Genomic DNA, 19307 nt, shown 5'->3' with positions numbered 1-19307 from the left:
TTTGATGTAATGTAGTTTAGCATTCATAACTGAAGAATGTTTTGGTTGTTTCCACTTCTTGGCTGTTACAAATAAAGCTCCTGTGAACGTTTGTGTACAAATTTTTATGTAGAGATGAGTTTTCTTTTCTCTGAGATAAATGCTTTAGAGTGTGATTGCTGGGTAATACAGATACTCCTATATTCATATACAAATATAAAACATTTTATAGTCAGATATAAACTATGTTTAGGTAATCGACTGTTCGTTAAATCGTTGTTTTTCTTCATTAAGGATGGGTTGTTGAATGTTGGTCCTGAGCATGCATTGAATTCTGGTTATGGAATGTCTATAATGAATGGACTGTCAAACATTTTTTGTTGGTACTTGTAGATTAAACCCATGAGTTCTATCATGAATTGAGTTGAGATAGGGAGGGAAAAGAAAGAAAAAGGTGATGCTGGTAAATCTACCAAAAAATTGCTGTTGTTAGATGATATATAATTCACTGTTTTCCTTTGAAGGCAACTCAAAGTACTTAACCAAAGTTCTTCACTAATGTTTATATCCTATGCATGAAATGGATGATTCAAATTTCCTACCATTTTACTAGTAAAGAAAGGAGAAAGCTGTTTCTTTGCCACAATCTCTAGAGCCAATATAAAATTATTATAATAAAAAATGTTTTCTTGACTGAGAATGAAAAGTTCTCTCTGCTTAGTGAGATTTATTTAAGAGTGTATTTTAAGCCTAAAAAATTAATTTGATTCTTTAAATGTGCCAAACATTCTTCTTTATTATTAGTTTAGTTTCTTAGATCATCAAATACTTAACAAATTTAAAGTGGCACTCTTTACCTTGCTTTAAAAAGAACTTAATCTATTTACTAAAGCTTAAACTAAGTCTTTATTATTATAACTCACTCCTAAAGTAATCTTGCTTTCATGATTTCCAGGAATGATTTCTATTTTCTGTCTTCTATCTAGAAAGATATATTTACTTTCCTTGTTCAAACTCTAGTTTAAATTATCTGTTCTACGTACTCATGTTTCTCCTCAAATCATATACCCCTTTACTAAATTACCTGATCAGTTCCACAGTCCTTTCATTAAAAAGTCCTGGAACTTGTGGCGTGGGATTGGGAGCTGAGTAGGGAAGAATGGGACCACTTCTGATGCATTTCTTGTCTTTTGTTATTTCAAATATAGTATATTGAAGATGAACAGCTTCCTGGGTTTATTAGCAAGCACAGTGATATTAACTGGCACACCTCATTTTCTGTCCATCTAGATTTATGCTGTCTGACATTGTAGCCAATAAATGAAACCTGGTTAAAATGTAAAAAATTTTAAATTTAATTCTTCAGTTGCACTAGCCACATTTCAAGTGCTTAATAACCATTTCCGTCTATTGGTTACTGTATCAGAGTGTGTGAATATTGAAATCTCCATCATTGTACAAAGTTCTGTCAGATAGTGCTGTTAGAGTCTGTACCTGTGTACATAGTCCTTTAATGAGATCATTCCACACGTGCCGTTTTCTTATATTTTCACTTTGTGTTATGACCGTATTTCATTATCAGTGAGTATTATTTTATCTAACCTCACTTTTAAAGGCTGTCAAGAATTATATAGAAATAGCTACTTTTTAAATCATTCACCCATGTTAGGCCATTTAGAAGATTTCTGATTTTTCACTATTTTATAAATAGTACCATAGAGAATGTCATTTTCATTAATCACATATGTAAACCCTAATTACTTTTAGGAAACTACTGGAAAGCTAAAGCTTCTTAATAAGAATCAAAGAAATATAGTTGCCGGAGAACTTGATTAGGGCTCTGGATTTAGCTTGTCACTTTCATCTATCCATATGTCATCTATAAATGAGTTAGGTTAACAAAAGTCATTTCCCACACCTTTCTTACTCCTTGCAAAAATTCATTGAAAATTCAGTGAAGCCTTGAGAATTTGATTCGTTTGCCTTTGTTTCCTTATTCTGTCTCTTGCCTCTTCCTGCCAGAGTACCTCCCTTTGGCATTTTTAACATCCATTTTCCATATAAAAACTGAATTGGGAATCTTTTAAACAAGTCTCAATGTAGCATTTTTGTAAAAGTAAAAAATTGGCAAAACTCCATACTTGTATCCTTCAAAAGGAGAAGAGCCAAAAATGATGGTAATTTTTCCCTTCTGAAATAATCCCTGCTGACACTGAGCACTATTATGTTGATGACTTGCCCACTGATTTTAGCTGCATTCAAGAAGGTTAGTGGTTTTGCATTTACCTGATAAAATTTGGGACTACTTTAGTAGGCTTTCTGGTTAATAATGTTAAATATATATATTTATATAGAGAGTTTATTTGTTCATTGTATTTTATTAGTTTCCAGAATGAGTGCCTTCATTCTCATTTAAGAAATACATCAAAGATTCTTAAATTAGAGGGGAAAAGGTCAAATAACAGTAACAAATAACAAAAGAATGACCGAAAAAGACCTCATACATCTTTTAAAGTGAGATAATTCTTTACTTAATGCTCAAGATTGTCTGTTAAGGAAATAATTATATACTTGCATTTACTTTTAGATTAAACATGGTCATTCAGATAATCTGTGGAGTTTATTGAAATGCATGGCTTAAGCTTGGGGTTGTATGAAAGTGGTATTTGAGACAAATGGCTCATGTAACCATTTGGCTCTCTCTTTACATGATCACCATATTATCTGAAATGTGTGTAATAGTTGTAGTTGTGATATTATTTAAGAAATTGTATCCTTGCTTTGTACAGTTCCCTGGTAACAGATTTCAGAGGCAGGCCCAAATTGGAGATAAAGATTTGTGGAGTCCTTCTCACTTCTCTTTCTCACTGACGAAACTAGATGTTAAGTATAATAATTGCAGTTTCAGGGCTTTAAAAAATTGTTTAGTTGTTCAGTTATTTAAATCTGCTAATTCTGTTTTTTTAAATGTAGTGGGTGTTAGACTTTTCATCTGTAAACAGAATCTGGGATTAAGAATGTCACTTTATTGTGAGTTGTTTGATAGTCTGCCCTCAGGTATGACAGTCCAAATAAGATATTAAGAAATGCCACAGTGTGTCCAAATATTTTTATTTTGTGTCAAGCCTGAAATTTTCTATATTTGCTGTGGTTATAAATAATCATGGTTAGAGATAGAGGGTGTATATTTTATTTTGCCTTTGGGGGCACCATTTTGAGTGTTGATCTTTTAAAAGAATTTACTTGAATGTAAGGATGGAGGGAACAAGAGCAAGAAGTATTCTAGGGGGTCTCCTGAAGTGAAACCCTGGTGTCTTGGTGTTCTTGCAGAGTTGTGGTTGCATGTTGATGGGATTAGGACAAGGGCATTGGTCATTGGAGGAAGGTGTTTAGGACAATTGCATAGATGCCCCCATTAGAAGTCACATAAAGGAAAGAAAGCTTGAGTTACAGTTCTGGTGTGATCTTGACTTGTACTTGTGTAGAATGATATGGCAGAAATTAAATGCTTGGCTTTAGAATTAAGTATGAATTCTCTTTTACCACAAACAGTTTAATTGCATTGAGCCTCAATTTCTCATTTATAAGGCGGGCATCAGACCTTCTGCACTGGGTTGTTATGGGAAGTTAACTGAAGTAATAAAGCAGGTGAAGCCTCAGCAAGTGCTTGTTCCCTTCGGCTCTCTTTCTCCCTTGGGTAGCAGCATAAGATGTCCTCAGAGATCGTTTTTGTATTCTGACCGTGGGTAAAACTTTAATGAGAGATATGTGGCCCTTTGTTGACGTCACTGAACTCATTTATGTCTTTTGTTTCAGATTCATTGTAACTGTGTAAACTTGAATTATGATTTGATGAAACTTGAAATTTTTTTAAAATTACGATTTTGGTCTTTTAACTTAGCAGAGACATTGCAGATAGGATAATAGAAAATTATTGTAACTTAAACCTTTCCCTGCAAATATTTCAGTAGCAGTTGTATGATGTTCTAGTGATTTGCTGTGACTGAATAAAAAGTCTGTGAAAGCTTGACAGTTGTAAAGAAGTGTGAACAATGATAATTTTTTAAAGGCAAATTAATTATGAGGAAGTAGTTCTTCAAGCTATTAGAGGGCATCATAATTGACTGTTTCTGAAAATTGCAACCCCCTCGGAATGAGAAAAGGGAAAGAGCAAAGAAAAAACTCGGATAGAAGAAAAAGGCATTCTTTTCCTCCTGAACGTGGGCTAAAGGAGCTAAGGTGGGAGAAGTGTGACTGAGTACTGTCGTTAAGAGTATCACTCATAGGATAATTTATTGAATCTAATACAAAATAAGTTGCATTAAAAAATTATTTGTTTTATTTCCCAAAGAATGAAAACTCAACAGTTATGTTCCTTTCCTCCTTCAGATTGAAAGTACAACAGTGTATTGAAGTTCCAGTCATTTGAATTCTTAGAGACATAGGAAAATAATAAAGTTGTGATATTATTGAAGAAACTGAAATTCAAAGCAGAATCAGAATATTACAACATCGGCTCAACCCTGTGTTCTTTGTGGAAAATATTTTAAAACGTGTGACTTTAAACCTTGTGTCTAGTAGCACTAATACTGAATTGGTCTTAATATTTTATACTAATGAGGAATTTCCTTGGAAATACTAGTAAGTCCTTGAGGCCTTACTCGGCCCTTGACAATTTAGGGATGCATGCAGAAAACCATGTATCTGAAACTTCTCTTAGAGACAGATTGGAAAGCAGCTCATGCATGTGGTTGCTGTCCCTAGAACTGTAAGGCTTCTGTCATCCTGTTATAAACTTGAGGGCTTCCCAGGTGGCGCAGTGGTAAAGAATCCACCTGCCAATGCAGGCGGGACACACAGGTTCAGTCTCTGGCGGTCTGCGGTTTAGGGAGTCTCAAAGAGTCGGACACGACTGACCACCCATGTTATAAACTTACTTGGTCAGACTGAAATGTCTGCTTTGTCCCTTAATTAATTTTTTATCTGGCTGAGTCTAGTCAAGTATTCGAAAAAGTAATCTTCTCCTAAGTACAAGCAAGCATAAAACAATACTTGGGCACAGATTCATTGTTCCTAGGGCTGTTACCAGTTTGCCTTTATTTTAATCAACTTGTATTTTTTTTTTTTTTTTTTAGCACCTTCTGTGTTTGTGGTTCTGTTTTTGAAAGCAGATGAAAAACTGATTGAAGGGACAGGGTTTTTATTGAGTTCCTATTATGTGCTAAGAACCAAGCTAGGTTTATATATATATATATTGCTGTCATAATTGAGACTATATATAAGGTTTATAATTGAGACTATATATAAACCTTATATATAGTCTCAATTATGGCAGCAGTCCTTGTTGGAAGGTAGTGTTTTATGAAAGAGGAAATTGAAATTGACAGAGGTGAAGTTATTTGCCTCAGGCCAGACAGTTGCTAAGTAGAGAGCAGTCTTCTTAAACCCAAATTCGTCTGACTCCTTGACAGGACTTTCTTTTAGACTTGATTCTCTAGGGTTTCCAGGTAGAAAGGAGATATGCTTTGTCATAATCACTCTTATATTTATTCTACTGCCTGCTTTGTCTTAAAATAAATTGTGGTTTGTGTAAGAAGATAAGACTGATTTCCCACATGTATTGGGGCCAGCCTTAACTTATTGCAAAAAGGATATAATTGAATTGGATATTAAAATCTGCTGTATACACATACAGAATAATACTTACCTCAGTTACTCCAGATGTAACGGGCTTCTTCAAAAATTCTTAGTTTTTTCTATTTATAGGAGGACTGGGTTATAGGAGCAAAATTTAATTGGATGATTCTTTTATTAAAACATTTCATGCCAGAATTTTATCCTAAAGAACTACTCTCTTATGTAAATTTGGTAACATTTTATTTTCTTGAATTAGTTTCCTAGTGTCTTTAAAAAATTCTTATATGCACATGTGGACTATATGTTAGTCACTGTTCTAAGAGTGCCTCAAATATTTGTTTTGTCGTCCTAATAACTCCATGAGTAGATACTGTTACTGTCTCCTGATTTACAGGTGAGGAAATGGAAGCGCAGAGAGGTGACGTTGCTTCTAGGGGTCCTAGAACTAGGAGATGGTGGACCTGGGATTCCAACCCATTCAGTCTGATTCCAGAGGACCACTCTGAACTGTGGTGATTTGCCACTAGTCAGTGAAGCAGCCTTAGGAGAGAATTTGATTTTTTGAACTTAATTTTACCTCAGTGAACTATCTGCCTTTATGTGGCTCATTAAATAGAAACCTATTTTTAATCCATTTAGTCCTATGTACCTCACCAGGAAAAAATTAGAACGCACTTTTTTCTAAGTTCAAAGACACATAAGGGCAGATAGCTCATTGAGGTAAAATTAGGTAATATATCACAAATATGTGGACAGAATTCTGAATTTTTGATGACTTTTATATCAAAGGCAAAGACAAAAGGTGGTATGGTTAAAAATCTGGACTTTTATACAATAGAAAATTACTTCTTGACAATTGTGCTTAAGACTTATTCTCCAGTCTCGGCATTATCACAGTTTCTAAATTAATGTATTTATTTTTTTATTGGTCTTGTTACTGCTACTGCCATATTTAATGTTAGTCAGTTGATAAGAATACCTGATTTTTATTTCTCCATTGGTTACAAATTAATTACTCAAACAGCAACTTTAAGAGAAGTATTGTTTTTGTGAATATACTTACACTGTGCATAAAGATCTTTTTTGTCTGAGGAGAAATATCTCTCTCATTTACCTCTCATTATAAACGTAATATATATTTGTGATAATTGGGGCTTCCCAGGTGGTACTAGTGGTAAAGAACCCTCTGCCAGTGCAGGAGATGTAAGAGACACAGGTTCAATCCCTGGGTCAAGAAGATCCCCTGGAGAAGGGAATAGCAACCTACTCCAGTGTTCTTGCCTGGAGAATCCCATGGGCATAGGAGCCTGGCAGGCTACCATCCATAGCGTCACGAAGAGCTGGACACGACTGAAGTGACTTGGCACTGCATGTCATTTGTAATAAACATTAAAACACTGTAGAAATATGTAAAATAGAGACATATTTTTGTAAGCCTACTCATTTACCATGTATTCTATATAATACTTTAAAATTAAGATCTCTTATTGCTGTAGATGCCCATTGAGATCTGCCCAAGTATTCTAGAACTAATAATGCCTCTTTCTCCATCATCATTGTTTCTATTGCCTCTTCCTCTTCTCTGGAAAAACTTTTGAAGTCCAGAACAGGATTTTGAGGCAAGCTGGAGCAAATTCTCTCTAATGAGAATTTGGAATTAAGATTCAGATAGCATAAGTATATGTATTGTCTGTATCTGAGGGTGATGGCGACAGAGCCAGGAGACAGGGATCGGCAGCAACAGGATAAATTTGGAGACATGTTTCTGCCTTTGTTTTTGATGAGATACCTCTCTTCTTTAATAAATTTCCATGTTGTTTAAGCCAGTTAAAGTAGTTTTTCTCCCTTGTAATAAGTAAAACCTCTCTATTAATATGAAGTCAGTACCCAAAAAATATTTTCATAGATCACAGCATCTTAAAATTAGAAGAATCCTTAAAAATCACTTTTATATTTACTATTTGCTACTATTTACTATTACTTTTTAAAAAGTTATTTATGAGTTACTATTTTACTAATTTACTATTCGCTTCTTTCTTATTAAGTTATTAAACCACAAAAATCTTCCTTCAAATCAAATCTAATGCGGTAACCCAATATGGAAAAGTGTGGCGAGGAGAGAAGCCTAGACATTCATGTATTCCACCTCACACCAGTGCGTGTGCATAAGGGGATTGGCTGTGGGCCCGGAAGACCCTCGGGAGCAGTGGTTTCAGCCAGGAATGGTTTTGCCCACTGAGGAGATGCTTAGAAATGTCTAGAGGTGGTTTTGGTTGTCAGAGTGGGGGAATGCTGTTGACATCTAGTGGGTAGAGGTCAGGGGTGCTGTTAAACGTCTTACAGTGCCCAGGGCTACACCCTGTTGTTCATGTTGCATGACAATCCAGGGCCAAAGCCAGGGCCTGACTGATTTGATCAGAAGAGATGCCACAAGCCACTTTTAGATTTGGATGGTTTGTTACATACATAGATTGTGAAAAGAAGAATAATCAAAGTGTGCCAGCTCCTTGTGGTCCTTGTACCATGCACTGCCAAAGGTGACGCTGAGAGAAAAGGGCCGAATGACAGCAGTAGGCACTGGGATGCTCTACTGCTGAAGAGCCAGCAGAAGGGGCGAGGAAGAGCCCCTACCCTGCCTCATCAGTTGCTTCAGTTTACAGTTGAAATGGTAGCTTCACATATCTAAGGTGTTCAAAACAGACTCAACATTTTCCAATAGTTGAATCATGCTTCAGTTTTAATATTTAATTGAAATTAAATATAATCAATAATTCAGATCATCAGTCTCACTAGCCACAATTCAAAGACTCAATACTTGCATTTGGTGAGTGGCTACTGTACTGGATGGTGTAACTCTAGGACCCTGGAAAATTACTAATCATCTTAATTTATGGCTAACCAGACCAAACTAAGACCACGCAACCATGACTTCAGAACTTTTCTCCAGCTTGCTTGGTTCTCTGTACATTATACTAGAATGTGCTCAGTTGCTCAGTGATGTCTGACTTTTTGTGACCCCATGGGCTGTAATCTGCCAGGTTCCTCTGTCCATGGAATTGTACAGGCAAGAACACTGGAGTGAGTTGGCATTTCCTACTACAGTATACTAGAATACCTGCTCTTAAATCTCATTTTAGAAGAGCTTTATTAGTAAGGTCAATTTAAGCCAGGCATTATATTTAAGGTTCTCAGCGGTTTCTCCAAAGGATATTAGATTAAGATGAAAGAAGCTTATTTCACCCAGTGAATGTCACTACTCGTTCAGTGAAAAGATAGCCACTGAGCATCACACACACACAAAAATCAAGATGAGTCTCGCTTACATTGAAACTAGCTGATTAGCATGAGTGTGTTGACAGGGACTAGAATTGATCACTCTGAGTCCCAAATTTAATTTGGTATTTAGAACCAGTATTTATCGCCAATGAATGTTAAAATTTGAAGAATTTAAATGTTTAGTTTTTTTGGAGGTAAGAACTCTGTTGGGAAAAAGATGGATCAAAATGAAAATTCTGCAAATGAAAATAAATATTTATATCAAAGAAAGTTTTCTTGGATTTGGCTAATCAGACCTTACATATCTTGGTTCCAGAGTAGTTTTGTAGAAAAACTTTGAATGTATTTAAAGCTATTAACCTTTATTTTAAAATAATTTACCTACATTAAATTTGTGCTCAAAATAGGAATATAGTGTTTTTACAGTTGCAAAAATATAATTTTTTGCTAATATATGTAGAAAGAGATTTATAATTAAATCATTGCTTAACATTTGCTATACAGTATAACATGTACTATAGTTGGGTTTCCCAGGTAGTGCGGTGGTAAAGGATCTGCTTGCTAATACAAGAAACACGAGGGACACAGGTTTGATCCCTGAGTTGGGAAGATCACTTGGAGAAGGGAATGGCAATCCATTCCAGTATTCTTGTCTGGGGAAGATTATGGACAGGTGAGCCTGGTGGGCTCCAGTCCATGGGTCGCAAAGAGTCGGACACAGCTGAGCCACTGAGCATATGCTATAGTTAGGGTAGTTTTGCAAATTGTTGATATTTACCTCTGGTGTGTTGTACTATTACTCTATTAACGTATTGACTTGTCTTGAATTATCAGCTGTTTTTTATAGTAGTTATTCCTCATTTATATGTGTAATATTTTTTTCTGTATCATTGACTTTATTCTGTTTGAGCTTCTTGAACCTGTAAATTGCTGTCTTTTTTTTTTTTGTCTTATTAGTTATGGGAAACTCTTAGGCATTATTTCTTCAAACGTGTATGTGCTTCTTTTTCTTTAAAGACTGATTACAACTTATTAGACATTCTCACTCCATTTTTTCTCCATGATTATTTCTCTTTGTAGCATTCTTAGAAGTATCTATTGACATATTTTTGAGGTCAGAAATTTCTCTTCAGGTGTTTCTAATCTGTGGTGAGACCCCTCTTTGAGCTTTTTAAAAAAATCAACTTTATTGAATTCTAACATAAAATTAGTTTGATATAATGAAATAAAATGCATCCATTTTAAGTATGTGTATTGGTGAGTTTTGACAAATGTATAGGCCCATGTAATCACTGCTGTAATTTTATAGAACATTTTTATCACTCTAAGAAGTTCTCTGGTATCTATTTGCAGTCAGTTTTCTCTTCCCCCTCTGTCATCCCTAGAGAACAATTGATCTGTTTTCTGTTACAGTAGATTAGCTTTCTGTTCTAGAAATAGGTTCTTTGCTGTATGGCTTCTTTTGCTGATCATGTTATAGAGATTTCATCCCTCCAGTATGTTGTTGTTGCTTAGTCACTAAGCCATATCCAACTCTTTGTGACCCCATGGATTGTAGCACTCCAGGCTTCCCTGTTCTTCGCCATCATGTCCAGTGAGTCGGTGATGCCATCCAATGATCTCATCCCCGGTTGCCTTCTTCTCCTCCTGTCCTCATTCTTTCCCACCATTAGGGTCTTTTCCAATGAGTTGGCTTTTCCCATGTGGCCAAAGTTTTGGAGCTTCAGCATCAATCCTTCCAATGACTATTCAGGGTTGATCTTTAGGATTGGCTGGTTTGACCTCCTTACTGTCCAGGGGACTCTCAGGAGTCCTCTAGCACCACAGTTCAAAAGCATCAGTTCTTTGGCATCAGCCTTCTTTGTGGTCCAACTCTCTCATCTGTACATGACTACTGGAAAAACCATAGCTTTGACTTACAGACCTTTGCTGGCAAAGTGTAAGTCAATAGTTTATTTCTTTTAATTGCTAAGTAGAGTTTTTTTGTATGGATATGCTAAAATTTGCTTATCCTTTCACCTGTTGATGAATATTGAGACGTTTTTCATTTTTTTGCTGTTCTAAATAAACATGCAGTATTCATGTGCAAATCTTTTGTATGGCCATATTTCTTTTCCTCTTGGATAAATATCTAAAAGTAGGATATTAGCATGTAACAGTAGTGTACTTACTTTATAAGTAATTGCCAAATTGATTTCTTGAGTAGTTACGTGCCGCTTTACATGCCCACCAGCAATGTGTAAGAGTCCCAGTTTAGTATATTCTCACTAATACTTAATACCGTTAATAATAAAAGATGGATTACTGCCCATCTTTACATTTGCATTTTTCTTTTGAATGATGATGTTGAGCATCTTTTCGCATACTAGCAGTTTGTGTATCTTTTTGTCTTATGCATTGAAGATTATAGCTAGTTAAAATTTGGTTCCATAGTATTTTGCTTTAAAATTTTAAATTTTTTATTTGCTGAAAAATCTAATAAACTTAATGCTTTGTATGATTTAATTTTAGATACTCAGTCAAATAAGTATCTCTGTACTCTTAAGAGAGTAAGATGATATTGAAATACTTGTAAAACATTTCAACATAAACATAGCTTCTTTTAAAATTAAATATCTGTTCATTGTAATGAATAGTTTTAGATCCTTAATGTAGCTCTAAAATTCACATAACAAGGAATTCACCATCGTTTAATAGGTGAATTTCTGCCATTAAAAGTGAAAACTATACAAATGGTTTTTCATAATTTACCTAAAAGCCTTGCTGCATTTTTAGCTTGGAAAATTCATATTGCTTCTATTTCTTCTGTCTTCTTAAATCATTTATTAATGCCTGTACTTAAATATAATTTACCATTATAGCATTTCATATTTTTTCTAGGAATTTGATGAGACTTTTTTGCATATATGTAAAAATATTTCTTTTTGTTTGGAAGAATTAAAGTTTTGAGGAATTAAATGAGTCCATTTCTATCTTTGCTTCATTGGTCACCGGCTGAAGGCATGCTCTCTGAATCTGGTTTACTATAGTTGAACATTTGCCCCAGAAATAGGAAAATCACATGTCCTTTCTGCCATAGCTCTTTTGAGAATGTCATTTTGAATACTGGGATCTTACCTTAGTTTTAACTCCCTGTTATTATGTATGCTAGCTGCTATATTTTCTCCACTTCTCTAATTTCCAAAGGAGATAAATGAATTTGAGATGTACAGCCTAGTCATTTGGGATTTGAGGTTTGATAATGCCCTAATTGGTTAAAGATATTGTAAAGAGATTTTGAATGTCTCCAGGAGTCTCAGATTTGCATACTGAATATCATTCAGATCTTAGTTTCCTGGTTTTCCTTCAAACCTTATTTTGTGTATTGATTGTGTATTTGGGGGACTTTCTTCAGACATATGTGCTACTTTTGAAGAAGAATCTATTACAAAATGAATTTCTTATTGTATTATTTATCTGTAGTCATATTTCATTATTCCTTTTGGTAGCACAGAACTTTGAAAGCAAATTTTGAAGCCTTTAGCATTGAGAGTCCTACTTGTCACCACTTCAAGTACAGACTGACATTCTTGAAAGGCATGGTTGTTATCTTTGCCCTGTGTATGTGCTGTTCTTCTGGTATTAGAAAATAGTGCCACACAAGTCTTCATGGAGAATAATGTGAAACAGAAATTTGACTTGAGCAACTGCTCGAGAAGTTGACTTTTTTCTTTGTACCCTACAACTTTCATTGATCTATAGTCTCAACTTTTAGTTTTGTTTTTGTTAGATAGTGTTAGGATAAATAAATCTTCCTTTTTTCTTTGACTTAAAGCAAGAGAGGAAAAAGGTCTATTTGAGACAATTCTTTTTTAAGATTTTAGATATTAATGCTTAGACTGTAGTGTAGAAAACATCATCAGGGATTTGATACCATTCTGAACAAAGAAAATGTTAGTCCCTCGTTAATGTCCAACTCTTTGCAGCCCCATAGACTGTAATCCCCCAGGCTCCTCTGTCCATGGAATTCTCCAGGCAAGAATACTGGCGTAGGTAGCTATTCCCTTCTCCTGGGAATCTTCCCTAACCTAGGGATCGAACCTGAGTGTTCTGCATTGCAGGTGGATTCTTTACTGTCTGAGCCACAGGGAGTCCCTAAGACCATTCTCCATACCTGGAAGTCATCTCTCTAGGGCTTCCCTGGTGGCTCAGATGGTAAAGAAGCCATCTGCAATGCGGGAGACCTGGGTTCGATCCCTGGGTTGGGAAGATCCCCTGGACGAGGGCATGGCAACCCACTCCAGTATTCTTGCCTGGGAATCCCATGGGCACAGGAGCCATGGTGGGGTCGCATGGGGTCCATGGGGTCAGAAAAAGTTGGACACGACTGAGTGACTAAGGACCGCACAATCCAGCTCCTTCACTTTGTAGACCTGGTAGTTGTCTAAGTTGTGCTCCTCAAGCTGTGGTTGGGGACCAGTTTTTTTCCTTCCTCAATGAATGGCAGGCCAATAATTTTTTAAACTACAATAAAGACCAAGTACTGGAAAAAGTAATTTTTACATGACATACACAGTTATAAATGCTTCTTACTTTTTGTGGTTATCTCAATGTCGATTACGGAGAATTCTGGGACTAGAACAGTCCATAGACCGCACTTGGTCTGTCCCTGCCCACACTTTATCTGTTACTGCCCAAGGTCAAAGTTGGCAAACTATGACTACGGGCCATGATCATCCTTTTTTTTGATATGTTCTTTAAGCTAAGACACCAGGGGCTTCCCTGGTGGCTTAGAGGGTAAAGCGTCTGCCTGCAGTGTGGGAGACCCAGGTTCAATCCCTGGGTCGGAAAGATCCCCTGGAGAAGGAAATGGCAACCCAGTACTCTTACCTGGAAAATCCCATGAACGGAAGAGACTGGTCGGCTACAGTCCATGGGGTCACAAAGAGTCGGACATGGCTGAGCTATGACACGTTTAAGCTAAGAATTGTTTTTAAGTGCTTTCTTAAAATTCACCATAATAGTAAATTTCCTTATACATGAAAATTATATAAAATTCAAATTTTAATGAAGTTTTATTGGAATAGAGCCACACACATCCTATAAGTATTGTCTGCGACTGCTTTTCCTGTATAATGATGGAGTTGAGGCAAGGCTGAGTAGTTGGGACAGAGACCATATGATCTATAAAGCATAATATATTTTCTCTCTGGGCCTTTACAGAAAAAGTTAAAATCTGAAGGTTTGGCTCTAGAACAAAGCATAGAATTAGTAGTTAGTGCTAGAGTTGAGAGTACAAATACATTTTAAAATGTGCTTTACATATTATTATTAGCTGATATGTATTATCAGTCTCTGTGCTTAGTACTTTTGCTGCCATTTTCTGTTCTCATTTAATCTCCTCGGTGCTGTCCTTTTCTAAAACCTTAGGTAAGTTTAGATCTTTTCTATACCAGTTATAGATACCTTTATTGTTCCTAAAGCTCTTAACTCTACTCAATATTGTGAGTTTTTTACCCATATCTGGTCAATTTAAATGGTTTGATATTTGAAATTTATTATCAGCATGTGGCTTGGAAAATCCAGCTTCTTCCCTGTTGCTACATAACTCTGCAGTGATATTTCTGTGTGTGCAAGTCCAGTGAATGAAATGCATCTGACTCAAAAATGTTAAGAAAACAGATATTTCTAGTGAAAAGATTAATCCTTTAAAAGTGAGCTAAAACAAAACAAAACTGCAGCTAAACTGTAAGGGCAGATTTCTGTTGCAGACAGCAAAGATACAACAGCTAAGGTTGAGGCTTTAGGTGACTTTTGGAGGATCAGTAAGGTTTTCAGTGTTTTGCCTCTGCCACTCATTAAACTGCAGAGTCAAAGCTCCCATCATACTATCGTCAAGGCTTGTTAAACTAACATATTTCTTTACTTCTTGTGTAAAGCAAGTTCTTAAGTTCTCTAAGTAAGCAATAAAAAAAAAACAACTGAGCTTTTCATGGTAGCTGTTATTTCTCTTTTCCTACCCTTTGCATGTGATCACTCAACAACTAAAGACAGAGCAATAACTGTCATCTTTACATTTGTTACATGAGCCTACTTCATGATATAGACCGATTACAAGCCAAATCTTCATGTTGGGATTTCTTGGAATAAAAAATTACATAATTGCAGTGAAAGCTTATTCATTATATGATGAAAGAATAATTGCAGTTTGATATTATGATGTTTGATATTATGGTACTTGCTATTTTGTGCTACTTAGCTCTTGTCACTTTATAAAACATATGGAAATGAATTATGTTCATTGCTTACAATCAAGAATGAGATATTATAGACAGTCTTGACAAAATCTCACTGCATCTTTTCAAGCCATGGCTAGTTGTTATTACCCCAGATCTGAAAGTACCCAGGGTTTAGTGCAAGAGATGCTGGTGTCTGTTGTCCTAGCAGCTGCCTCCCAAATCTAGATAAGGCTGTTCCTTTGTACCTTACAGTAAAGCCGTTGACTAAGTGGCTTGTGCTTTAAAGCGAATGGAAAAGCCTTATAAACAGCAGGATTACTTAGTAATATATAAGGATTGCGTTCCCAGTATTCCAAAAGATTGTATGTACTTTAGCATGAGACTATTAATGAATGAAAATCTGGGACACACAACAGTCATTATATAATGTCTTTAACCATTTATCTGAATTGAATATTTCTACTTTGTTTTAAATTTATCCTATAAAATGTTGGTAAATGGTAGTAACTCCTGTTCTCTCCAGGAGTACACAGAATCTTGCGTTAAGTTTGAACTGTTAGAATACCTTGTGATTGAACATCCCTATACACACACATACCAGATGTATTTGAAATCTTTTGAATTAATAATTAAACAGTGATTCTTTCTTTTGGAAGCCTACACTTCTCAAAATTCTCTGTAGTTACTTTTTACCCATAATAGCATGTGTAACATTCATTCCTCAGCATATATTATAGTGATCGAATTTCTGATTCTAAAAATTTTTGACTGCCAGAATTATTGTGGAAGGCAGTTGTTTCCTGCAGCTTGGCTGCAGGGAACCTGAGTTGCATGCATTGCTGTGTCTGGTAAACTTCCTGGAAGCCAGCCAGTGTGTTCTGGTGAGTTTTCACGTATGTAAGTGGTGAGCACTAAAAGGCTTACCCAGTATTACAGCCGTTCTGAGGCAAGGAAGCGGTGGGAAGTTCAGCAGTGAAGCAGCAGCAGCAACAAGCAGCCACAGTGTAGGAAAGACAGGGCAGCTCACTGCGAGCAATTTCCCAGTGCGAGGCAGCGAGCACACAGCTCCCCATCCTGCCGCCCGAAGGAGGCAAACCCAAACTGTCTGTGGCAAGATTTCTCTAGTTTCATGTTTATGATGTTCAGTCACGTGAGAATACTGTACCACAAGTTGCCAACTTCGCTGTACTCTAGAGAGGAGCCTTTGCTGCAGTGCTTTTTTTCCTCCTTTCTTGCTTTTTCTTCCTTTGCTTTTTTTTCTTGAAAGAGAAAAAAAATTGTGCAATGTATGTTTATGCCTACACCATGCCGAGGAGACACTTACCAGTAAATAATCTTTGTATCCCCGAGGTAAGATACTGTTTCTGCTTTCCCTGCACAGTGCTGCTGCAGCACGGAGCTGATCCAAACATTCGGAACACCGATGGGAAGTCAGCCCTGGACCTGGCAGATCCTTCAGCCAAAGCCGTCCTTACAGGTAAGGAGACAGAGCTGCCCAGTTATCCTATCTACTAGCTATATCAGCTTGCTTGTATAAAACCGTTATGCTCTGAATTTTATTTTGTTTTCCTAAACATAAAAGTGCAAGAAATATATATGCCATTACCTCTACTTTATTATTTATTTGTTATATTAACTGTTAACCTTAATTGCTATGCTGTCACAGCAGAAGCAATAGGATTGCTTATTCTGCTTAGAATTTCTGAGAATTACAGCATGAAATGAAAACATAATTATTCATATTTTAGACTTTCTTTTTTTTATGGTTTAGATCCTCATTTCCTGTACTTCATCTTCTCAGTTAATTCTTGTGGAGACCTTCACTATGGAGCAAGCAAGGGCATTTGTGTTACTTTATAAAAGTAGTTTTGATCAGAAAAACAACCTGCTGCCTCATTGCTGAGGTCAGTAGTTAAATAAAATGTGGTGCTGCTCCTCCCTTGCCACTCTATTTATATTTTTATCATTATCTTCTCCCCATGATAACTAAGTAAGTACTTTTTAACTGAGGCCATGCATTGCCTTTTTACTTCAGATAATAAAAATTTGGGCTTAAGTATTGGTTTTATTAAGGCAGATGTCAAGAACAGCAAAGAAGAAATGCTGGAATAGAGAGGCTCTCAATAATAACATAGGAAATAATGCTGTGAGTGATGTGATATTGAGCAACCATTTTCATTGATCTTCATTCGCAAAATGCTGTGTTGGGTCTATTTTTGTTTTTATTCTTAGCGTCTGAGTTCTGCTGCCTTTGCCTTTTACTTAACTGACCTTTGTAATTTGGAGCCTCTTAGTCACTGCAGTGCTAACAGTATTGTTTTAGGTTGCATGAAAGTAAATGACTTTTAGCTTCCTTTTAAATTTGTCCAAGCTTGAGAAAAATAAATCTTGTATTCACTTTTAAATTTAGAGTCCATTATTAACAAAGTCCCTGACATGAATGAAAAATATCTATATACAGAAAGGTTTAAAAATATTTGGACTTTTGCTTAATTACTCTGCATAGAAAGACAACTTCCCTCAGTGTTAAAATTCATATAATCTCTGCTAAATCTGAGTTATCTGATTTATCTAAATTAATAAAAGGTTAGGTGATTCAGTTGCTGAATCAAGATAACATACACTAGAGGGATGAAGCTATTTTAAACCAGAGTAGATAAGAAAAAATTTTAATGTAATTATGAAGTTTTAAATAATGAAATGAAAGTCTCTAGCCTCAGGTCTGCTGTTTAGGTTCCACAGCCTTTCAGTTTTTCCATTTAACAAAGCCCTGGGCAGCAGTTGCAGCCTTGAAGTGGTCTCCGACCAAAGGAGAAATGGCACTCACAGCAAGCGAGGGGTGTTATAAAAGCTGGCCAAGGCGGTCTCCGCCTGTGTCCTCCCCCTGACCTTTGCTTCTCTTCAGCCCTCAGCACCTGCCTTGTCCCTGTGTCAGATCGTTCAGTTGTTCATTTACTGCAGCGCTGCTTAGATCCACTTTTCACTTTTTTTAAAAGACAAAGTTTGGATATGTTATTAACAACAAGAAGCTATATTCTAATTAGAAATGAATTTCATGGGAGATTATATTGCCTGTTGTTAGTTTGGGAAAGAAATTTGGCAGAATAACTCATAGACCCCAAAGATTTCCTGGAGGGAAACTGTTAAACTTCACTTGTAAAGCATCTAGCCTGTATTTTGCTTAGTAGGAAAGTATTAAATTCTTGGTCGTAATACTGAGCTCATTAATTGTTTTTTTCAAGAATATGCTCTCTTGGAAATGATATACAACTTTTCAGGTATGATTTATAAGAAAAACATTCTAGTGGAAAATGTTTGTGGAAAATATACGCTAATGATATTTACACATTTGTGTTATATAATGCAATGAAATATATTCTACAATGTGTTTCTGCCCATGCAGGTTCTCTTCTAAGCAGTTCTTTTGATGGAATTATGGTGGAAGTAATATTTGCAAAGTTAAATTTAAAAGATTGAGCACTGACAAAAAGAGAATCTTTTGAAAGGGAAGCCCTAATTTAGAGTTATTAGAGATTATTCTGGATGATGTGTCATTATTTTTATGCCAGATATAGTTGTAGTACCATTACTTACCTTGAGGGTGAAGTTTCTGTTCTTAATTTTTTTCCTCTTTGGGAATTTAATTACCAAAGATGACTTTCCAGTATTTTTTATTTTACTGTTTTTGTGCATTAGCCAAAATTGAGTATAGGTATATGTATAATCTTTAAAAGAAATTATCAAAGTGAAAATCCCTTTTACTGAATATTTTAAATATGTAAATGACTAATACCCTCTTCTGTATAAAGAATGCATGGGTTTTTGCAGAGCTGTGTAAAACAACAACATATTTCTGGTTTTACAGCTAAGGGACCCCAGCATATAGCCATTTGCTTTGGCTAGTCATTTAGGCATTTTTAAGAGAATAATTAATTGGAAAAACTCATTAAACTCTTTGTTGAATTATTATGTTAAGTGACTGATATGCTTAGAAGAGATCTTGAGGGGTTTTTGTTTTTTGTTTATAAGTCTGAAGTTCTGGGCAGTCAACTGAAGGACTTGGAGATGGTTTTGTTTGTTTTTTTTTGTTTTTTAAGAAACAAGGATAGGAAAAGTTTAAACAAGCCTGTGTAAATTTCATTGAGGAGCAGTTTCAGTGTGTTAAGATGATGAATTTTTAAAAACTTATTTATTTTG

General features: G+C 35.7%; 1 protein-coding gene across 2 annotated transcripts in view; it reads left to right on the top strand.

Annotated features, from left to right (window-relative positions):
* TNKS (tankyrase) overlaps positions 1-19307 on the top strand; it is a 153473-nt gene that overhangs the window by 23125 nt on the left and 111041 nt on the right. The window contains exons 3-4 of one of the 2 annotated variants that reach the window (XM_070459943.1): positions 16492-16587; positions 18353-18388. In XM_070459943.1, the coding sequence (XP_070316044.1) occupies positions 16492-16587; positions 18353-18388 (132 nt within the window). The remainder of the gene's footprint in view (positions 1-16491; positions 16588-18352; positions 18389-19307) is intronic. The other variant, XM_070459944.1, reaches the window with a different exon arrangement.

This window comes from Odocoileus virginianus, chromosome 32 (assembly GCF_023699985.2).
Source record: "Odocoileus virginianus isolate 20LAN1187 ecotype Illinois chromosome 32, Ovbor_1.2, whole genome shotgun sequence".
Taxonomy (NCBI): domain Eukaryota; kingdom Metazoa; phylum Chordata; class Mammalia; order Artiodactyla; family Cervidae; genus Odocoileus; species Odocoileus virginianus.
The sequence above is the reverse complement of the archived record's forward strand: the minus strand, read 5'-3'. Positions and strand labels throughout refer to the sequence as shown.